Source organism: Nomascus leucogenys, chromosome 8, assembly GCF_006542625.1.
Source record: "Nomascus leucogenys isolate Asia chromosome 8, Asia_NLE_v1, whole genome shotgun sequence".
Taxonomy (NCBI): domain Eukaryota; kingdom Metazoa; phylum Chordata; class Mammalia; order Primates; family Hylobatidae; genus Nomascus; species Nomascus leucogenys.
In genome coordinates this window covers 99,771,593-99,793,782 of record NC_044388.1, presented here as the reverse complement: position 1 = coordinate 99,793,782, position 22,190 = coordinate 99,771,593, and the positions used below count along the sequence as shown (strand labels likewise).

Genomic DNA, 22,190 nt, shown 5'->3' with positions numbered 1-22,190 from the left:
TCTCGTGGCAAAAACGTACTTAAAACTGAGTTACTGTAAGATGGGGACAATGGAAGCATACAGGAGAGCTTGACAAATGAATTGAGGAAGTCTCCCGGGAGGAGGTGACATTGGAGCTGGGCCTTGAAAAGTAAGCGGGTGTCCTCAAGGAAGAGCGGGGCGTTTGAGGCAGAGGACACAGCAGAAGTAAAGGCCTGTGGATATGAAAAGGCATGGCAGGCCTGAGAGAGTAAGGATTGATGTGGCTGGGGGAGGGAGATTCCTGACTCCATGGGGCGTGCTTCTGAACTGAGGCTTGATGGGAACTGCGAGTGCTCCCTGCAGCTGCTCCCGGGGCCCCATTCTGCCCCACAGGTGCTCCCACGGCTGAGCGAGGTTCCCAGGGCTGTTGGCACTCCCACCCACTCCCACCCGCTCAGGCGGGTGGCATCCCAGAAGGAAAGAGGCAGGGGAGGAAGCAGATAAGAAAGACAGCTTCTGTTTAGACACAAATATCTTGGTAATCAGCACAGATGGGATGAGAAATACCAAAAAAAGTACATGACAGTTTAGAGAGAATTTGGCTAAATGTTACATATTTTTAACATACCTGTGTAGAGTTTTTGGAACAAGCACCTGAGTCCCTCAGAATCTGATTGGAGATGGGGGACATGCCTCAATCAAATGGTGTTTTTATTTCAGAAATGTTCCCTTCCCATCCACAAAAGTATCCTTGTGATTTTTTTTTCTCCCACCAAAATAAGGCGCAGGATTTGTCTCTGACGCTGTGTCTCCCTATTTGGACGGCAAGCTGTGTAACATATTTCTCCCCAGCGTGAAGCTTCTTGGCAGACTCTTGAGGCCACGTTTTGGTGGCTTCAGAGTTATCTTTGGATCTGTCAAAAGTGCTAATGGGCTTTCTGGCCTTCTTTAAGCTCCTCATTTCTATTTTCTTTTTACTTCCATCCTCTCCTAAAAGAAAAATTCATGTAATTCATCAGCAGTTAAGCTTTTTACTGAAATGCTCAGTGAAGGGCCTCGTATTTTTGTTTGTGAGGAGAGCTGTGCCATGTCACCGTCTTCAGAGCAAACCCCACCCTTACATCATTAGCTCTGTGTTCCTCCATCCAGTGGAGGAACCAAGATACACTGGTTGACTCCTTCCGACTGCCTTTGGTGTTTGCTGTTTTGTTTTTCACTGAGTTTGTTAAGAGACAAGTTGGTGTGGTGGTTAGGGTATGAGTTTTGAATTGAGGAGATCTGGTTTTGAAACATGGTTCTCCCCTTTCTAGCTGGGTGACTTTTAGAAGTCTACTGAGACTTGCTGAGCCTCAGTTTTTTTTTTTTTTCTCATCTATAAAATGGAGATGGTAATGCCTGTTTCAAGCTTGTTGGGAAGATTGGAAAGAACACAGGAAAAGCACCTGTTGCCTGCCACATACAGATCACTCTGTGAATGGGGTAACGGTAATTTTTAACAGAAACATTTCCCTTTCTTTAGGCATACTTGATCTTGTTTCATTTCTTTTTCCAAATACGAGTTTTACCTACAATTTTGTGTGGAATAAAAACAGCACGGATTTAGAGACAGACCCACTCAGGACTGAATCATGTCACATCCACTTACTGTGCGACCTTTGTCAAATTACACAACTTCTCTGTGCCACTGTTTTCTCATCTTCATAGAAGGATAATAATACTTAGTTCAAGGAACAGCTTGAAGATTAAGTGACGTGTTTGATAATAGATGTGAACCTTTCAAACAATAGTTGTGCATAAGAGGGACAATGTGGTGTACGGGAAAGCGTATAGGCCGTGGAGTCAGATCTTACTTTGCCAGTTACTGACCTCTCCCAGACTTCTTTATATTGGAAAGAATAATGCCTCACTGAATTTTTGTGAAGATTGCACAATTACACATCCACAGTGTCTGGTACAGTGGCTGGCACTTGATAGGTAGTTATTATATAGAGCTATTAATTCACTTGCTCTGTATTTATAAAGGTTGATGGTTAACCTGGTACTTCAGTCAAACAATAATAAATTATAAGATAAGTGCCCATTTTTGCTCCCAGCCCATAGTATTGTTGAAAAGCACTTTATGCTATTTTGCATGTAAAATCCACCTGGTTTACTTCAATTTATGGGTTATAGATCTTTAATCATTATAAACTGCAACCCCTGGCAATAGCATTCCTTCCCTCCCCAACCCTTTCATTTTCAGAGGATTATATATTGTATGGCATTGAAAACCTGTAACATTGAAGAAATTAGCATATTCATGTGTATTATTAAAGTCAGGTGGGTATAGAAAGCATTGTATAAATGAAACACATTCCATTTTTTTTCTGAAATCTGAAGAGTACCAATCTATAGTACCAATTAAAAGAATGAAGCCCAGGCTACAAGGGGGGAAAAAAGCTAGTTGAAACACTGCTTTGTCACAACTTGCTGCTGTTTGTCTTCAACTTTTTTTCCCCTTTTGAGTGAAATACCTGGAAATTGTAAATGTCCGAAATTGCCTTAATTCCAGCTGAGCCATTTTAGCGAATGTAAACTGTGAAGGAGGGGATACCAGCAGTGATGACGGGAGAGGAGCTCGCCTGGCCTTCATGGGTGGCGTCTCCTGCACAGAAACGGGCTCAGTGCCAGAAGCGTTTTGGCCCCTGGGTACTTTCTTTTGCTTAGGCGTATGGCACAGCACATCGGGAAGGTTCTAGGATCTGGGGCCCAAAGATTTGAGCAGTAGTCCTGTTTCCATTGCTTATTAGACTGTTCCATCTTGGAGAATCTCTCTGAGTCTTGGTTTCCTCATTTGTAAGATATGTAGAATTCCTGTTCTGCTCACCTTTAGAAACTGACCTAAGTGCTGGATGCGACCTCATGTTGTCAAGTAATCACCACACAAAGATGTAATTGCTCAGGCTCCTTCCTCTGTAAGGTCTCTTCCAACTTTACGCTTCATGATTTTACACGTGGGGGATTTGGCCTCCCAGGTAAAAAGAAAAGGACAGGGAAAGAAGAGAGTATACTTTCTGATTATTTTATGTTTCTTATGCTTTTATTAGATACAGTTATAATAAGAACAAAGAAAATCAGCCACAAACCGTGCCTTCTTCTTTCTCCTAGAGAAATCTGACAGAATATTTTGTGGCTGTAGATGTTAACAACATGTTGCATCTGTACGCCAGTATGCTGTACGAACGCCGGATACTCATCATTTGCAGCAAACTCAGCACTGTGAGTAGACAGTCTTAAGACTGGCTTTTTAATGATCTAATTTTAATTGAAAGATACATCAGCAAGATGAAAGAACATTTTAGAAAAAGGAGTCAGCTACAGTCCTCTTATATGGCAGCATGTCATTTTCGTTAATTGTTCATGGTTTTTTTTTACAGTGCCAATGCACATTTCATTTATTCCTGTAGTCTCACAGTCAATTATAAATAGCTTTCCATTTGATTGTGTGTTATGAACATTTTGCAGATTTCTACATGAGCTTCAATTGTCATTTTTTAATGTCTACACCATATTTCATGATATGGATGTGTCATTATTTACTAAATCCTTCTTCTCTTGATGGCCATTTAGGTTGTTCATTATGATTTAATCCTTTTAGTAGATAATACTGCAATGAACATCTTTTGGCTTCTTTTGACTGTTACAGTTATATTCTAACTGTAGTGAGACACCAGGTCAAAGGACTTGATAAGCACTATGACTTGGGGACTTCCAAATTGCTTCGCAAACAGGTGGTGCTTGTTTACAGTGAAGGCTGCCAGCTGTAGATGAGTGCATCGTTTTCATGGCAGCTTTGCCAGGAAAGAGAGAGAGTGTGTGCGCGCATGCATGTGCTCACGTGTTTTAATTCTGCTAAGAAAGTAGATGTGCTATGGTATTTCAGGCTTGCTTTAATTTTAAAATTACCTCTTTGGTTAGAGGTAACTGAATATTTTCCATGGGTTTATTTTTTTATTTGTATTTTGTTAACATCCTTTCACATTTATAGGTGTCTTGATTTTTTTATAAATTATAATGAACTTTCTATATAACTTTTGCTGTGTGTATAATACAAATATTTTTATATTCCTTTTATTTTAGTTTTTCACTTGCTAAGTATAAGAGTTCACATTTTCTCCAATATTTTTTATGAAAATTCTTAAGCCATTATAGAAAGTTGAAATAATTTTACAGTGAATGCTGATATACTTCCATCTAAATTCTACTAGTGACATTGTACCAGTTGCTTTATCGTGTATTTATTCAACTATTTATCATCCATAGCATCCATTAGTCCATCTTTTTTTTTTTTTTTTTTGAGACAGAGTCTTACTCTGTCACCCAGGCTGGAGTTCAGTGGCGCTTTCTCAGCTCACTGCAACCTCCACCTCCCAGGTACAAGTAATTCTCTTGCCTCAGTCACCCAAATAGTTGGGGTTACAGGCACACACCACCACACCCAGCTAATTTTTGTATTTTTAGTAGAGATGGAGTTTTGCCATGTTGACTAGGCTGGTCTCGAACTCTTGACCTCAAGTGATCCACCCACCTCGGCCTCCCAAAGTGCTGGGATTACAGGCGATCCATCTTATTTTTTATGCATTTCAAAGTAAATCACAGGCATCACTTTACTTTCCCCTAAATAATTCAATATCTGTTTGCTGGGTTTATTGTTGTTTTTGTTTGTAGACAAAACTTATATACAGAAATTGACTGGGAGTAGAATGCCTAATAGGCATCCCTCTGTTAGAGAGAGTAGAAAAATACTTTTATAAGTGGAGAGTTCCCTAATGAAGGGCCTATGGATAAAATCAAGTTATGTGTTTACTTATGAATAAAAGGCACCTAACAATGAAAACTCTGAGACTACTAGAGTTTTCCTTACGGTTTTTATTATACCTTCCTTATTATATTATTTCTTTGGTTGTTGATTGCTCATCAAGAACTCAGTTTTTTTTTTTAATTGTCTGCTATGTGTTAAGAATAGCCTATAGTAGACCTCTTGCTTTGTTTTACATTTTATTTTACACCATACATGCAGTTCATAATTTCAGGGCACAAACACCCAGACTGAGTTTCAGAATGAGAATATTGTCAACCACATCTATCATCACCTCTTTGAAAGAGTCTAGTCCATAACCAGTTACTGTTGCTTTAGATTATTAAATTTCAGTCAACAAAAACATGACATCATCTCAGTGGAAATGAATTCCCTATACTGTTGCTTTAGATTATTAAATTTCAGTCAACAAAAACATGACATCATCTCAATGGAAATGAATTCTCTATCATTTAATCATGATGTTTTTGATCCCTTACTGTGTGCCATGCACTGTCCTAAGCACTTTTCATGTATTAACTCATTTAATCCTTACTACAACAGCCTTAGTGGGTTCTGTAATTACTTCCATCTTACAGATAAGGAAGAATGAAACTTCTGTGTGATTTTGCTCTCATAAATGTGGTGGATTAAACACACAAAGTTATTTCTTCTTCCTCCCAAAACTAAAATGAAATAAAGGAATAAATCTACAAACACAAAGAACAGATGCAGCAGAAATTTTTAAAAATAGTAAGAAAATACTGTTAGCAACTTTATGCCAGCATTTGAAAACTAAGGCAAAATAGAAAAAAATAACTTAGCAAAGTTGACTCCAGAAGAAATAGAAAAATTAAATAGGTTATTTAACTTACAGAAATCGAATCAATATCCTTACATATTTTTCCAGATAAAACACTCATCCCAGGTGGTTTTACAAGTGTGTTTTATCAAACATCTCAAGGAAAAGATTATTTCAATCTTAGACAAACTCCTTAAGAGTCTAGAACAAGAGGGAATGAAACCCAGCTTTTCCTGTGACACTTATATAACCTTGACATTCAACACAAAGACTGCACAAGAAAGAAAAATTAGCAGCCAGTGTCACTCATTAATGTAGGGGTAAAAATACTCAAATAGGAAGCAAATGATTGATGATACTAGAAAATCTATTGATATAACTTACATATTAGCATACTAAATGGGAAAACTTTTATGGTCCTCAATAGAGGGATGGAAAGCACTACCATGGTCGTGAATAAGAAGACTTAATATCTTGAAGAAGTTATTTCATTTCAAAACGATGTATAGATTGTATACAATTATATTCAAAATCCCCATGGGTTTTACATAGTACCTGACAAGCCAATTCTAAAATTAATATGGAAAAGCCAGAGAAAGAGCCACAACATACTTGACAAAAAAGAGTGGGTTGCGGAAGCTTGCTTTACCAGTTATCAAAACTTTCTATAAAGCTGTAGTAATTACGATGCTGGTAGTGGGATGAGGATACACATATGGGCTGATGGAACAGAATAGAGAGCCCAAAAACAGATCACATGTATATGGGCTCTTTATTTCATAAAAGGTGGCATTGTAGCATCTCTGGGGAATCAATAGACTTTTCAATAATTGGCTGTCCACATGGGAAAAAAAAAGAAAGACCATTTCTATTGTACACACACAAAAATAAGTTCCAAATGGATCAAGAACTTAAATGTGAAAGGCAAAATTTAAAAACATTTAGAAGACAAAATAGAATAATTTGACGATCTTTGGAGTAGAGAAAGGCTTATTTAAAGGTGGTCCAAAATATACATTGTATAAAAGAAAATATTAAAATTGTGAACTTTTATTCATTAAAAGATACTTTTCTGTGACTGAAAAATCACAAGTTGAGATTTGCCATATAAAAAAACTGACAGAAAATTAGTATCGGAAATAAGTACAGAACTATGACAATTAAAAAGAAGACAAGCCTGTCAATGGAAAAATTGGCAAAAGGCATGAATTAGCATTTCACAGAAGAAATACAAATGGCCAACATCCGTATGGAAAGATACTCAACCACATTAGTAATCATCAAAAAGCACATTAAAACTACAGTGATTATGGCTGGGCACAGTGACTTACACCTATAATCCCAACATTTTGGGAGGCCAAGGTGGGAGGATTGCTTAAGGCCAGGAGTTCAAGAACAGCCTGGGCAACATAGTGAGAGCCCTGTCTCTACAAAGAAAATTAAAAATCAGCGTGGTAGAACGCGCCTGTACTCCTAGCTACTTGGGATGCTGAGGCGGGAAGATCACTTGAGCCCAGGATCATGGCTTTGCAGTAAGCTATGATCATACCACTTCACTCCAGCCTGGACAACAGAGTGAGACCTTGTCTCTAAAAAAACAAACAAAACCAACAGTGAAACACTAGGTTTGCAAAAAATTTGGTGGCTGACAAAGCCAGGTGATATTGGAAGTGTATTAGAGAATGTCATTTACTACTATTTGAAGGGTATGTGCTACAAAACTATTTACGTATGCCCATCACTCAGCAATTCTACACCTAGGTGGAATTTTGTGTGTATACACACACCCCTTGGTCATGTATGGTGGGATACATGTATAAAAATGTTCACAGTGGCTTTTATTTAAATCCTGGAAATAGTTCTCATGACTACCAACAGAGAACTGATAGACTGTGGTGTAGTCACACAGTGGAATATCGATCGGATCAATGAAAATGAACTGCACTATCAGTATGATTATGTCTCTAATGTAGAAGCTGAGTGAGGAACTGGGTTGCACCAGGATATACTGTTCAGTATGATTTCATTAATATGAAGTTCAAGCTAGAAAAACTAAATGGTATCTTGTTTAGGGATTCACACAAACTACAAAGGTAAAAAGAAATAATTAACACAGAATTTAAGTAATCGTTTCCTCACAGGGAGAGAAAAGACTGGTTTGGGAAGAGTCGTACAAGGGACATCAAAAGTTTTGCTTTCTGTCTTAAGCCAAGTGAGGAACCAACACATTTTGTTATAAAGGGTCAAATAATAAATACGCCTTTGCAGGTCATATGGTCCTTGTTGCCACTGCTGGGCTCCAACCTTGTAATCGAACAGAGGTAAACTAATGTGTATGATTGTGTGCCAACAAAGCTTTATGGCCAAATACAGGCAGCAGGCCAGGCTTAGCCTTTTCACTGTAGTTTGCTGACCCCTGAGCCAGGTGGTAGGTTTGGGGTTCTTACATTTTTTTTTTCTTTAACAGTTGTTTATATGACATACATACTTAATATATTTCAAAAATTTTCAGAAGCCTAAAAAGAAGGTACAAAGCTCCTTTATCATGAAATTTTAGAATATCAGGGATAGAGACAAAGCAGTTCTCGTACAAAGATTAAGAATCAACATTGCCTGAGATTTGGCAGTGGCAGTTCTGGAAACTAGAAGACAGTGAAGCAGTGTCTTGACCTTCTAAGGGAAAATGATTTCTAACCTAGAATTCTATACCCATCTAATGGAAACCCTCAGGAGAGAGTGCCAGGAACCCACACCACATTGCTCAGCTTCCTGGGGCCTGTACTCCTGGACTCTGCCTTCCCTTTGCAGATGAACCATCTGTCCTCTCTGAGGCCAGTCACTCTGCTTGTCCAGCTTACTTCATTCTGCAAATATTTATTGTGACATTGCCATAGGCACTGGGGATACAGCAGTGAACAAAACAGGCAACAATCCCTGTTCTCATGAAGCTTGCATTCTAGTATCATAGGCCCTCGATAAGTCAGAGGAGTTAAATATCTCGTACAGTAGGAAATGGAAAGTACTAAGGAGTAAAATAAAGCCGAAGAGAGCGGATGGGGAGTGGAGAGTGGCAGGGATTGCAGTTTTACACAGATGGCCTCAGAATGCCAACAGGAAAGGCGACACTGTGGTTTCCTTCAAGGAAATTACTCCAGCAGTAAGCAAGCTCTTCTCTCCTGCGTCTATTATTATTTTCTCTTCTCTCCTGGCACATTCTTATGAGCATGCCAACGTGCTATAGAAGCTCCCAGACTTCAAAACAAAACTTTCTTGACCCATATCCCCTTTATCCCATTTCTAGTCTCCCTTTCAGAACAGAATTCCTTAAGAGAGTTACCTATTTACTAATTCCTCTTGTCTCATTCTCTCCTCAGTCTTCCATTAGGATTCAGTCCCCACCTGTCCACTAAAACAGGTGGACTTGTTTTAGTGTCTTTCCAGTCACCAGTGACCTCCTTTGAAGTAAAATTAAAATGAGTTACTACTTGCATAGCTCTTAGAACACAGCCTGGTACATAGCCTGTGCAAACGTTTATAAATTAATTCTATAATGGGAAATCAAATTTTATTGTCCAGTTTATTAAGGGCCTACCCTACTGGAATGTAAACATCATGAAGACAGGGATTGTTGCCCGTTTCATTCACTGCTGTGCCCCCAGTGCCTGTGGTAACACCATGATAAATATTTGTGGAATGAAGACCACCGGATAAGCGGGGTGACTGGCCGCTGAGAGGATAACAGTTCATTCACAAAGGGAAGGCAGAATCCAAGTCTTAATGTTGAAAATGTGAAACCAAGAATTTGTGATCTAGAAATAAGGAGATAAATCCTGTGTTGAATGTGATTACTTTGAGTGAAGGGTGTAAGGAGAATGGTGAAGTGGACTGTTCCTTTTCGTGATAAGCCTTGACTACTTTTTGTTTTGTTTTGAAATCTATCAATATATATTACTTTGACTTTTAAAAGGCTTTTCTTAGCAAAGAGTTGATTCTTTTTGTTTGTTTGTTTGTTTTTGTTTTTTTTGTTTGTTTGTTTGTTTTTGAGAAGGAGTCTCGCTCTTTCACCCAGGCTGGAGTGCAGTGGCGCGATCTCGGCTCACTGCAGGCTCCGTCCCCCGGGGTTCACGCCATTCTCCTGCCTCAGCCTCCCGCGTAGCTGGGACTACAGGCGCCCGCCACCTCACCCGGCTAATTTTTTTTTTTATTTTTTAGTAGAGACGGGGTTTCACCGTGTTAGTCAGGATGGTCTCGATCTCCTGACCTCGTGATCCGCCCGCCTCGGCCTCCCAAAGTGCTGGGATTACAGGCGTGAGCCACCGCGCCCGGCCGATTCTTAACTGGGTTCGAAGTTTTATGGATTGCTGGTGGAAGCCTCTCTGGAGGAGGTGGGGTTCTCCTTGTATCTCACGTGCAGTTGGCAGCATCCTGAGAGGTTCTGCGGAGTTTAGGGATGACGTAGCTGAGCCGACTTCTGTTGTATTCATGCCTTTGGGCCTCTTCAAATTCAGAATTTGAAAGTTTCCCAATTGTTGTCTTTTATTTCCTTAAGAGTGGCTTTTTATTATCTTTTAGATGGGGGCTGGTGCGGAGGAGGATATGCAAAGGCCATCTCAGCCTGATATTTTTTGAGGAACCTCTCTTGACAGATCCTGATGTGGCCTGCAATACTTGACAAACCACATTTTTCTCAATTGTGTTTGATAAAATGGAGGCTTAATGCTCCTCAGAGTCACCAAGCACGTGAAAGATAAAAGCTGTCAAGCACTTGAGTGCTGTCTTCTATAAAAATGACTGTGTCAATAGAGACAAACTCAACAATATTTAGTTCAGAGGCAGGTAATATGCATTTCAGGGTTTCTCGGTCAATAACATTGTGATATTCTGTATAAGAAAAATGTAAGTTTTTGTTCTCTTTGCTCAGTTAATGTATATTGATTGTTTTCCTTTATAAATGATAAATAGGGAAGGCTTAACTAAATCTTGTTCTCTAATGTAAATACTTCAGTGTGATTCCCTGTAGCACAAAGTCCCCATTTTTCTTCCATATTTTCATATCTGAGTTTAATTCATACTGCTTTTTGGAACTCTATGGAGAGCAACTAGGTCAAAGATCTTAATAGAGATAATACACTTCCATCAGCATTCCTAGAAGATAGATATTATTCCCATTTTACAGAACAGCCAGTCCATTTGGAAAGGCGGAATAACTTGCCCAAGGTCATGTCCTAGTCAGTAGGAGAGGTGGCCATGAATATAGGTCATTACGATGCAGTGTCAGGGGAAGGAGGCTTTGGCTTCTGGAAAGGGAGAAGCATCCAAGGATTACACACAAACTAATCTCAGCCCCTTCGAAGTGCATGCCTGGGAACCAGGTTATGTCTATTGGGTGCCATTGCTTACACCATTTTCCAGTCCCTTGTGCGGGAACTGTCGCAAGAGCCAGGGGCACGTTGTTAGGAATAGCCACCCCGCTAAAGGAATTTGAAAATTCTTATAAAGAGCCAAAAAGATACCCTGAGCCAAATCTGGTGGATAAGGTAACTAGTGGAGCTGGGTGCTATTGGTTTGGGTGAAAAATAAGACCTGATTGTATAGTACTTAGAGTGTTTTGTTTTTTTTTTTGTAGCTTGTAAAGCTCCAGGACCACCAAAGAGCATTCACAGAATAAATGTGTAAGAATATCCTTAAGTAGATTCATCCTCAGTACTTTATATGGGAGCCACCCAGTTCTCCCCCACCCTTTTAAAGTTCTTTTAAGTTAACCTTTTGAGCCACCCCCTTCCTATGTGACAGGCACTATGCTAATCACGTATGTGATCATTTTTTTCATTGGTTCTTGCAGCAACCCTAGGAGCTTGTGGGTTTTCTTCTCCCTTTGCAGATGGGAATGTTAGCACCCCCAAAAGTTGATGTGCCTTGTCTAAGATGAGCAGCAGAGATGGAATTAAAACCAGGCCAGCATCCTTGCTACCTCATACTACCTTCTTGGTAACTCTCCATTGTCATGAATTCCCTGTGACACTTGTACTCAGAGAAATATTCTTAGCATGACTCTGTTGGCCATGGATCTAAATTAATATAAAGAACCTCTGCCTGGTCATCACCTTTGAACGCACACCTAAGCTTTTCACTTCAGATTTGGCAAGCCCTGTCTGTGCACCTGACACTATTCTAGGCACCAGCCAGGAGGCAGATCTGTGAATTCCCATTGACACTCCCAGTCTGTTAGCCACAGCTCCATTTCCTTAAACACTTCAGATTCCATTCCATCTGCCCATGCCTTCTTAGACTTGGCTGTCTCCCAGCAGCTCCTGCACCCTACTCCTACCATGAGCGCGGCCTTGGTGGAGCCCTGGGGCATATCTTCTCTATGGTGGAGCCCTGGGGCATATCTTCTCACTGTGGTTTCAGTGTTCATATATTGCAGCTATGTATCTTTGTCCTATACAATAAAGAATAAAGACCCTTCCAGGGTTCATATGTTGCAGTTCCTTCCAGCAGTGTATCTTGGTCCTAATCACCCCCTTTATAATTTAGGGATACTGAAAGAAATTTGGATAACTAAGAATATCCAGTTAAATAATGACAAAGGCATATTTACTTTACTGAGAAACATCTATTTGTTTTATCCAGTGGATGCTTTTCAGAAGGAAATATTGTATGGTGGCAAGACCACAACCTAATTAGCCTCTACACCCATAACCAAAAACCATTATTACTTTTCTGATGGTACCTCATTTAAGGAAGAAAAAAAAAAAACAAACTGGCACCCTTTCCCTGTCAGTTTCTTCCTAACTGCATCAACAAAAATTAGTCCCCGGGGCATGTGGGAGCTAGGCAGGACTGGGTACCCTGTGGCCTGAGGAGTGGTGGGTGATACTTCCATCTCCCCACCAGCACACAGTCTGGCCCTTAGGAGATGTTTCAGTATTCGAGTGGAACATGGAGACTTTTCCAGCCTTGCCCGAGTTCTGTTCCACCACTCCCACCGACAGCCTCCATTGCCTGAGTACCATCTGGTCTTGAGCCCTAAGAAAGGGCCAGTTTGTGGACTGGGCAGCTTTTCAGATTTGGCTTCATTTTTGCTACTTTCCTGATGAACGCCACCTTGTCATGTTGACGCCAGCCTGTGTGATGAGCTGAGCACCTGAATGATGTGTGCAAAGCTTTCCTAGCTCTTCTGGACTAGAAAACACTAATCCTGTTTGCTTATCTGCCGCCCTTGAAGCAGAGATGAGAGTGGCAGTTGAAGGAGGTTTGAAATCCTGGAGCAGAGCCAAGGCCTCTTTGCCTGCACACTCCACTCTGCATGTTCCAGCCGTAGGAACAAACTGCATTATTTTGTTTCAAACTGTGCTCAAGGGAAGCCAAGACCTTGTAACTGGAAACTTACCAAACAGAGAATTCTAAGACTGAATTTAGTGTTCTATTTAAAAAATAAAATAAATCAAACATTGTGTTTGTTTATCTTTTATATGTTAAAAAGGAGAGAGAGTAACCTAGTTCACACTAACAACCTGAGAAGAGTATTCAAAGAAGTGAGAAGAAAACTAATCCTTTTGGTGAAGAGGGAAATCCTTAAGAAATTATAATGAAGTGGCATGGAATAGAGGCTTTGCAGCCAAACTTCCAAGCAACACAGCCTCTCTAATCTCCGTTATATACAATTTTATTGTGGTCCAGAGAACATTTAAAACCACTAAAAAATAAAGGAACTTCCATGGACAGAAAGTAGGAGAGAAGATTGGTGGGTTTTACTTATACGGGCATTCTCTGGCTTTAAAATATATAGATAATTAATTGCTTGTTGAACTATATTCTTCATTTAATTATGTGTGAATTGGTTTTCTCTTATTCATGTTAAACTCTAATTGGAATGAAGAACCTTGAGATACCATAGAGATTCTGTAATATAGAGTATCAACAGGTTAATTTGTGACACTTTGATGTGACTTCAACCAGCCATGGTCTCTCTGCTAGCTCTTACCTTCCTCTCCTGCCTCTTCTCCCATTGCTTCAACAAACATCAAGCACTTTGGATGAGGCACAGGATTCAGATTGTCAGTGATTCCCCAGTTCTGATCCATGGATTAGCATTATGTTAGAACCACCCAGAAAATTTGTTAAAATGCAGGTTCTTGGGCACCATCTCCAGACATTCTGGTTCACGAAGTCTAGTATGGAACCAGGGAATGTGTATTTTTTGAGATTCCCCGGATGATTGATACACAGCCTGATTTGGAACCAGTGAATAGACAGTTCTCTAAGACAAAAACAATATTCTTTGGTGGCTGTTATTTTGCATCGTTAGACTCATTTTCATGTTGAGACGACATAATAGAGACTGATCAAGTTCATTTAGAAGATGTTTATGCATACCGACTGGCACTTAAAAAGCTCTTTGTTTCCATATTCTCTTTGGGAGAGCTTTGATTGGGGCCTTGACTAGTCTAGAAAAGGGCTATAGCTGAGTATAATCTGTTCAGGCTCTCAGTAATTTTACGGAATACCAGTGCAGTCCACTGGTGTAATTTGGGGTGCATGTGTGTAAACAGGCGATGTTTCTTTTTTTTTTTTGCCATTTCATTGAATTCATCCGATTTCTGCCATGGCAGAAAATTTTATTAGTAATGCAATCAAGTCGTGAAATAGATTGTGTCTTCCTTAGATTGCAGGACTGATAGCTTCTTATATGACTCTTATGAATGAGCATTTTAAAGGATAATATTTAAGTCATTGGCATCTTAATCTACTTAAAAAGCCCTAAATGGCACCCACTTTGGCAGACATGGCTGTCATAAAAGAAATTTTGAGCGCCTACTAGGTGATTGTGACACTGGGAGCAAGGACTCATAGTTTCCTGTGTTGTTTCTGCAGACTGAAAGTGTGGTCACTTTGGTGAACCAAGGTAGTGTGATATGAGCTTAGACCATGAAATCATGGGTGAGTTCAGACACGAAGAATATTCACATTTGTTCTTTTCTGCTACCTTGATAGCTTCAGAGTCTACCAGCTAGATGTGTCAGACAGCCCTGCTGGAGGTATCTTTTCCCAAGAAAAAAGACAGCAGGAGTGGAGGAGAGAGTATCAGACTGCAAGTCAGGATGGCTTTGTTCCACTTCTGCCTCCGCCTTGTACTTAATCCACCATGTGCCACCTTCTAGCCATATGGCCTTGGGCAAGTTACTTGACCTCTCTGAGTCCCTCTGTCCTCTTCTGTGAAAATGGGGATAGTATTCACACCTACCTCAAGATGGTTAAAAAGATCCAGTGACCATCCAGATATGAAAGCACAGAGCCCAGCACTGGGCGCACTATTCACTCTGTAAATGTTACCTGAGGCTGAATCTCATCCTTGCAGGATGTGAAGCAGGCCTGATTCTTGCCCCAGGCAGAATTAATGATTCTTTCTTTATATGCCAACACACTTGAACCTCTATTATAGCACCTCTTTCATAATGCTTTTGTGTGGAAGTTGATTGTTTGCATTTTGATCTTTCTCTCTCTATTTTAAATTGCTTGAGGGCATGGCGTGTGCACATAGTGGATACTCAGTAATTGTTGGATTAATATAGATCACAGCACAGAAGCAGTTTCATGGGAGCTAAGAGCACAGAATCCAGAGCTCAACTTCCCTAGGTTCATATCCTAGTTCTGCCAATAGCTGTGACCTTAATACAAGTTCCTCAACACCCAGGAGCCTTAGTTTCCTCATCTATAAAATGGGGACAATAATGCTACCTACCTTATAGGGCTGTTGTGAAAATTAAATGAGTTAAATATATGTGAAGCACTGTTCCCAGTGATTGGCAGATAGTGATGTGAATTCAGTGGTCATGGTGGTGGCTGTTTTTTGTTTTTGTTTTGAGATGGAGTTTCGTTCTTGTTGCCCAGGCTGGAGTGCAGTGGCGCGATCTTGGCTCACCGCAACCTCTACCTCCCAGGTTCAAGTGATTGTTCTGCCTCTGCCTCCCAAGTAGCCGGGATTACAGGCATGTGCCACCACGCCTGGCTAATTTTGTATTTTTAGTAGAGACGGGGTTTTTCCATGTTGGTCAGGCTAGTCTCGAACTCCCAACCTCAGGTGATCCGCCCGCCTCGTCCTCCCAAAGTGCTGGGGATTTTAGGCATGAGCGTGGCTGTTTTATAGCTTGAATCTTTCTTTTGAGGTTTTTTTTTGGGGGTGTGGGGGGACGGAGTCTCGTTCTTGTTGCCCAGGCTGGAGTATAGTGGGGTGATCTTTGCTCACTGCAACATCTGCCTCTCGGGTTCAAGTGATACTCGTGCCTTAGCCTCCCAAGTAGCTGGGACTACAGGCACCCGTCACCACACCCAGCTAATTTTTGTATTTTTTGGTAGAGAAAAGGTTTCACTCTGTTGGCCAGGCTGGTCTCAAACTCCTGACCTCAAGTGATCCACCTGCCTTGGCCTCCCAAAGTGCTGGGATTACAGGCATGAGCCACCGCCTGCGGCCTACACTTTCTAAGGTTAAATTTGCCGAAGAAAACTACATGGAACAGTCCTTTTTCTTTTTCTTTTTTTTTTGACTACTTATGCAAATTTAGTAACTCACCACCTGAAAGTTCCTTAGTTTCTTCATGTGTGGATACCTGACAGATAGGTACTCACGATTCCATGTTCAGTTATGCTTTCTTTTTAAAAGTATGATTCTTTATTAAAGCAATAGTATAGATCCATTAGCTAAACATAAATTATGATTTATATTGTCAAAGAAATAGAAATCCACTTAGACTAGATTTGAGGTGGCAAATCGATTTCTTCTTGAGTGCCCACTTTGATCCATTGATCAAAGGTGCATGTGAGGCTGGGCATGGTAGCTCACACCTGTAGTCTCAGCACTGTGGGAGGCTGAGGTGGGCGGATCACTTTAGGTCAGGAGATTGAGACCAGCCTGGCCAACGTGGTGAAACTCTGTCTCTACTAAAAACACAAAAATTAGCTGGGCATGGTGGCATTCACCCAGCTACTTGGGAGGCTGAGGCAGGAGAATCACTTGAACCCAGGAGGCAGAGGTTGCAGTGAGCCGAGATTGCACCACTGCAACGCCAGCCTGGGCGGCAGAACGAGATTCTGTATAACAACAACAAAAAAGTACATGTGAGGAAGGATTCTGGGCCACATTCCGACTCTGTGATCGGTTAATAATGTCTGTCACAGATATGGTGTGGAGGAGTGGAGGAGTGGCGGCACATTGGCTGTCCCTGTATTGAATAAATTGTTATCAGTCCCCCATGTAACCCTGCCTTTTTCTTTTTCATCTTAAAGACGAAAGAAAGCTCTTTCCTCACTCATGGTGCTGTGGGCTTGTTTACGGTGTAGTTTACCACACCATCGTTTTCTGCTTCTGCTTTGGTAGCTAAAGCTTTTCTCTGGCAGTTTTAGTTGCTTTGATGTTTTAAAGTGTCAAATCTTGGCACGAAAGCTTGTTGCCCCGGTTAATAACTTACTCTAATTACTCTAGTAGATAGCTTTAAAAAAAAATGGAGAGAAGTGATTAAGCAGGCGGTTGATTGCCTGTGTAAGCTTCCTCCTGACTTGGTGATATTGCTGTTGGGGGAAGACGCTTTCCTTCACTCCTTGTTAGGTGGGTTTTTTTTTGGTGTGTGTGTGTGTGTGTGTGGTTTGTGTGTGTGTGTGTGTGTGTGTGTGTGTGTGTGTGTTTATTCCTTCCCTTTCCCAAAAGATAATGGAGAAGGAAAAAGTAAGATGAGTTCCACCAAACTGAAAATGAAACTACTGGAAGAACAATTGTTGCCATTACCCCCTGAAAAGCAGCCCTGCATTTCAGCTGCTAAGAAAAGCAAGACACATGTCCGGCATCTGTCTAGACTAGCTGAAGGTTCTTTGATTTCTGAGATGTTCTAAGTTGCCTTTCTGCTAGAGTATCTTTGATAGTTTCTTGAAAGCCTATTCCTCCCCCACTAAATACAGTAACTACAATTTGAACATACCTGAACCCTTTATAATTAAAAGTTTTTCTCATACCCATGGAAGGGTTGAAATAGGTTAACTTCACAGAGTCCCTGCAGATTTTGCTTAAAACGTTTTGATGATTTTAGAGAGGATTTGTCATTTAAGAATAAATCATAATCAAAACAACAAAAACCCCAGCAGTGTTTGAATCATGGCACCATGATACTACGAAGATGGTTTATAATGAAAGAATCCAGTTCTCAAACTGAGAAAGGGAAAAACTTCCCAAGACACATAGCATTTTCTACAACTGCTCTAAATAAGATGATCCCTGGTCAAAATGAACAAACTTAAGGATGACCTCCCTTTAAAGTCAGTAATCTGGTATCCTTTCTGTATTTATCATTTTATTCATTTCTTTGTGTTTAGGTTCAGAGGGGAAATCCAAATGCCTCTAACTCTGTGAAGCAGGTGTTGGTTTGATTATTTAACATTCTGAATTCTAGGATGGAAAGAATGACTGTGACCATCCGATTGTCTTCCTCTGCCAGCTTTTAGAGCTTGGAATCTTAATACTTTTTCAAAACTGTACAGCCTCTAGTTGTGATCTATTAGGCAATTGCAATTTATTAAATGTCTGGGGCCAGGCGCGGTGGCTCACGCCTATAATCCAGGCACTTTGGGAGGTGGGCGGATCACGTGAGGTCAGGAGTTTGAGACCAGCTTGACCAACGTGGAGAAAACCCATCTCTATTAAAAATACAAAATTAGCTGGACATGGTGGCGCATGCCTGTAATCCCAGCTACTCGGGAGGCTGAGGCAGGAGAATCAGTTGAACCTGGCAGTCGGAGGTTGTAGTGAGCTGAGATTGTGCCATTGCACTCCAGCCTGGACAACAAGAGTGAAACTCTGTCTCAAAAAAAAAAAAGTCTGGTAATCTTGCCTATTCTTCCTCATGGTGTGAATCTGGAGGCATTCTCCATTCCCCAAACATTTACTTAGCATCAACTCTGTGTCGAACATAGTAGGAGGTAAGAAGAGGAATATTTGGAGGCCGAGGAGGGCAGATCACCTGAGGTCAGGATTTGGAGACCAGCCTGGCCAATTTGGCAAAACCCCGTCTTTGCTAAAAATACAAACATTAATTGGGCGTGGTAGCAGGTGCCTGTAATCCCAGCTACTCAGGAGGCTGAGGCAGGAGAATCACTTGAACGTGGGAGGCAGAGGTTGCAGTGAGCCGAGGTCACACCACTGCACTCCAGTCTGGGTGACAGAGCGAAACTCCATCTCAAAAAAAAAAAAAAAAAAAAAAAGAGGAATCCGATGTGGTCTTGGTCCTTGAACAGCTCAAATCCATAGCCATCGTGTTCCTGGTCGCCTGCGGTCATCTACATCTGAGTTCTGCAGAGTATCAGGGGCCAAGTAAGGAAGACGGCTGTACCCTGGTCAGCTGATGGAGATGGGGTGACCTAAAGGTGGTGGTTCCTACATAGCTCATGAATTCCAGCTGGGCCCTGGAGCTGCAGAGATAAGAAAGCAAGACCAGCTTAAAGACAGACCCTGATTTGCTTCGGCTTAGTACAGCTGAAGAAGGTAAACTGGGGCAGAGGAGGAGCCTTACTTCAAAGGATAGCAATTCCTCTAGAATTGTGAGTTGTCAAAGCTGGAAAGGAACACAGAAATCTTGTAGCCTAGTCTCTTGTTTTACATACAGGACAAATTGAGACCTAGGAAAGGAAGTGGCTTGCCCAGGTCAAAAAGTTAGCAGAAGACTGGGAGCAAGTATGTGAAAGGGAACATGACAAAAAGCAAGACTTTCCAACACTTTCAAGCCAGCCTGTCAGATATATGTACTGAAAATGGAATGTAAACCTTTCTCTTTGACTAATAATAATTACTTCATTGTCTAGAATTTCCTGTGAGTTAAAGACACTACAACACCTTAGTTAAATGTAACTAATCCCCAGGAAATGATCGGATCTGTGTTTGTTTTAAAAATGATTATTTTCTGTCATTGGTATTTTGTCCGAGACATTTGGACATCTAGCAGCAAGGCAAATGCATATCTGTGTCATTTAACAATGTCAGCAGGGACGATACCTCATCTATTTCAGAGTCCTCCACACTGTGGATGGCACAGGGTATACACTCAAATGCTTTTTGAGTTTATTATGCATTGTGGAAACACAGTAGCCGTTATATTCTGACAGACCTGGATGTGAGTCCCAGTTCTGTCACTTACTGTCGATGTGGCCTTGGGCAAGTTATTTCACCTCTGAAACTGTTTCCTTATCTGTGAAATGTGGTGATGAGTGTATATGTGTATCAACACACACACACACACACACACACACACACACACACACACACACACTTTTCTTTAAAACAATACTTTGCAAGGGTCTAAACCCCAACATGGTACCTATACATATTGTGGTTTTGTCTTTTGAGGGGGCATTCTTATTTTTATTTCATGTCAAGTTGCAGAGCTGCTATTAGGATTCAGTGGAGTCATTGGAATCTAAGATTGTGACAATCTGGGCTTTATCTCTGAGAAATGACTGAAAAAAAAAGTGTCCTTGTGATTTTTCCAACTCCGTCATTGATAACTCTCCATTCATGTCCTACCCCCACTGCCTTCTCCTCATCTCCCTTTGCCTCAAAGAAAACTAATGGAGCCATAGAGAAAGCTCTGAGATATAAATGACCTTGTGCACCTTTAATTGAGGACAGAATTTGCTAAAGTGCATCCAAAAATCCACCAGTGGTTTACTGTACAGTCTGTGTCCTGGCCAGACTGGCTGTTGGCTGTATAATTTGTCTAGTTTTGTCTGGAGTCTTAGACTATTCAGCTGCTTCAGGGCAAAATCTTTTGGGGTGTCATTAAATGAGATTGATAATTGGCTTCTGATGAATATTCATTGTGACTAATGACTTTGGGCAAATTTTACACATACTATCTTTCCATTCTCCCACTGAGTGAGATTTTGATAGAATCATTTTCTTCAACTTGCACTTCAATTATATATTCAAAATATCCCTTTGTTGACTACACTCCAAATTACATACTTTCATTACTTTTAACGTTTGTATTCTGTAAGGAATGAACATAGGCCTTTAGGACTTTTATTTTTAGAAACAGGGTTTAGAGTTATTTTAAAAATAAGTGGCAAGTGATACTTTACAGAACAGAGTGCATTATTTCTGATTGAGTATAGATATATAGTAAAACTTTTCTTGTAATCAACTGACTGTTCTTAAGGAATGATGCACATAGTTTATGTCATTTAGTATTTTGGAAAAGAGCCAAATAATTCCCCGTTTTGTTTGTTTGTTTTCTTAATCAAATGAGTAATGCATTTTACCCCGATTGCAGAGATTTGGCCCTTAGAAAACCCACTAATGAAATGAACAAACACCTTAAAAGCTTGATTTTTTTTTTTATGAGGATAAGTAATTTTAAAATCTTGGCATTGAGGTTGGTAGGTTTGCTTTTGAGGTTAAAAAGACACGAAAAGAACATTATCTGAAGATGAGATCTCTGCTACTTTATCATTTTAAATAGGCTTTTGACCCAAACCAGTTTAACCTAAAAAGAGTCACATAATCAAGTTCTGTCTTAACCAGGTTCATTCTATTAAATGACTTTTTCAAAGGGAATCACAAATTAATTCATGTGATGATGTTACCTTCATTTGTATGGGACCTTGTAGATTTTGAAGTGCTTTTATTTATTTATTTATATGTTGTGGAGTTAGAGAGTGGGCATATGATTGAATGAATGGGCGAATGGATGAATGAATGACTTGGTTTTCCAGAAGTGCCATGCTTGTGTGTCTAAGTTTGCTGTTTTTGTTTTAGATATTTTTTTCTTTCTTTCTTTTTTGGGGGGACAGAGTCTCGCTCTTGTCCAGGCTGGAGTGTAGTGGTGTGATCTCAGCCCACTGCAACCTCTGCCTCCTAGGTTCAAGCAATTCTCCTGCCTCAGCCTCCCGAGTAGCTGGGACTATAGGCATGTGCCACCATGCCTGGCTGTTTTTCTGTATTTTTAGTAGAGATGGGGTTTTGCCATGTTGGCCAGGCTGGTCTTGAACTCCTGATCTCAAGTGATCCGCCCACCTCAGCCTCCCAAAGAGCTGGGATCACAGGCGTGAGCTACCACGCCCAATCTGTTTTAGACTTTGAGTCATGTACCTTATTCTGTGAGACTCATGGGAATGTTGATACACTACTGTTAAAAGTCAAGTTACTAAACTGTCTTTGTACTGTGAGTATATTCTAAGTAAAAATCATATTTTATTTATTCAGGACATATCCCATTAACTAGTGCACATGTGTGTGTTGTGTGTTCTGGGCCACTGAGAACGTGGAGGTGAGGACAGGATCTTCCTGTACTTTACAGTCAGGAGACAAACTTGCAGCCAGTTACAGTCCAGTTAACAATGGGTGCCTATGGGCTGGGCGCGGTGGCTCATGCCTGTAATTCCAAGACTTTGGGAGGCCGAGGTGGGTGGGTCACTTGAGGTCAGAAGTTCGAGACCAGCCTGGCCAACATGGTGGAACCCCGTCTCTACAAAATATACAAAAATTAGCCAGGCACACACCTGTAGTCCCAGCTACTCAGAAGGTTGAGGCAGGAGAATTGCTTGAACCTG

General features: G+C 40.7%; 1 protein-coding gene across 6 annotated transcripts in view; it reads left to right on the top strand.

Moving 5' to 3' along the window:
• The window catches only part of DENND1A (DENN domain containing 1A), a 544,738-nt gene that overhangs the window by 269,751 nt on the left and 252,797 nt on the right, over window positions 1-22,190 (top strand). For all 6 annotated transcript variants that reach the window (XM_030817797.1, XM_012509181.2, XM_030817794.1 and 3 more), the window contains one exon: window positions 3,109-3,219. In XM_030817797.1, coding sequence (XP_030673657.1) covers window positions 3,109-3,219 — 111 coding nt within the window. The remainder of the gene's footprint in view (window positions 1-3,108; window positions 3,220-22,190) is intronic.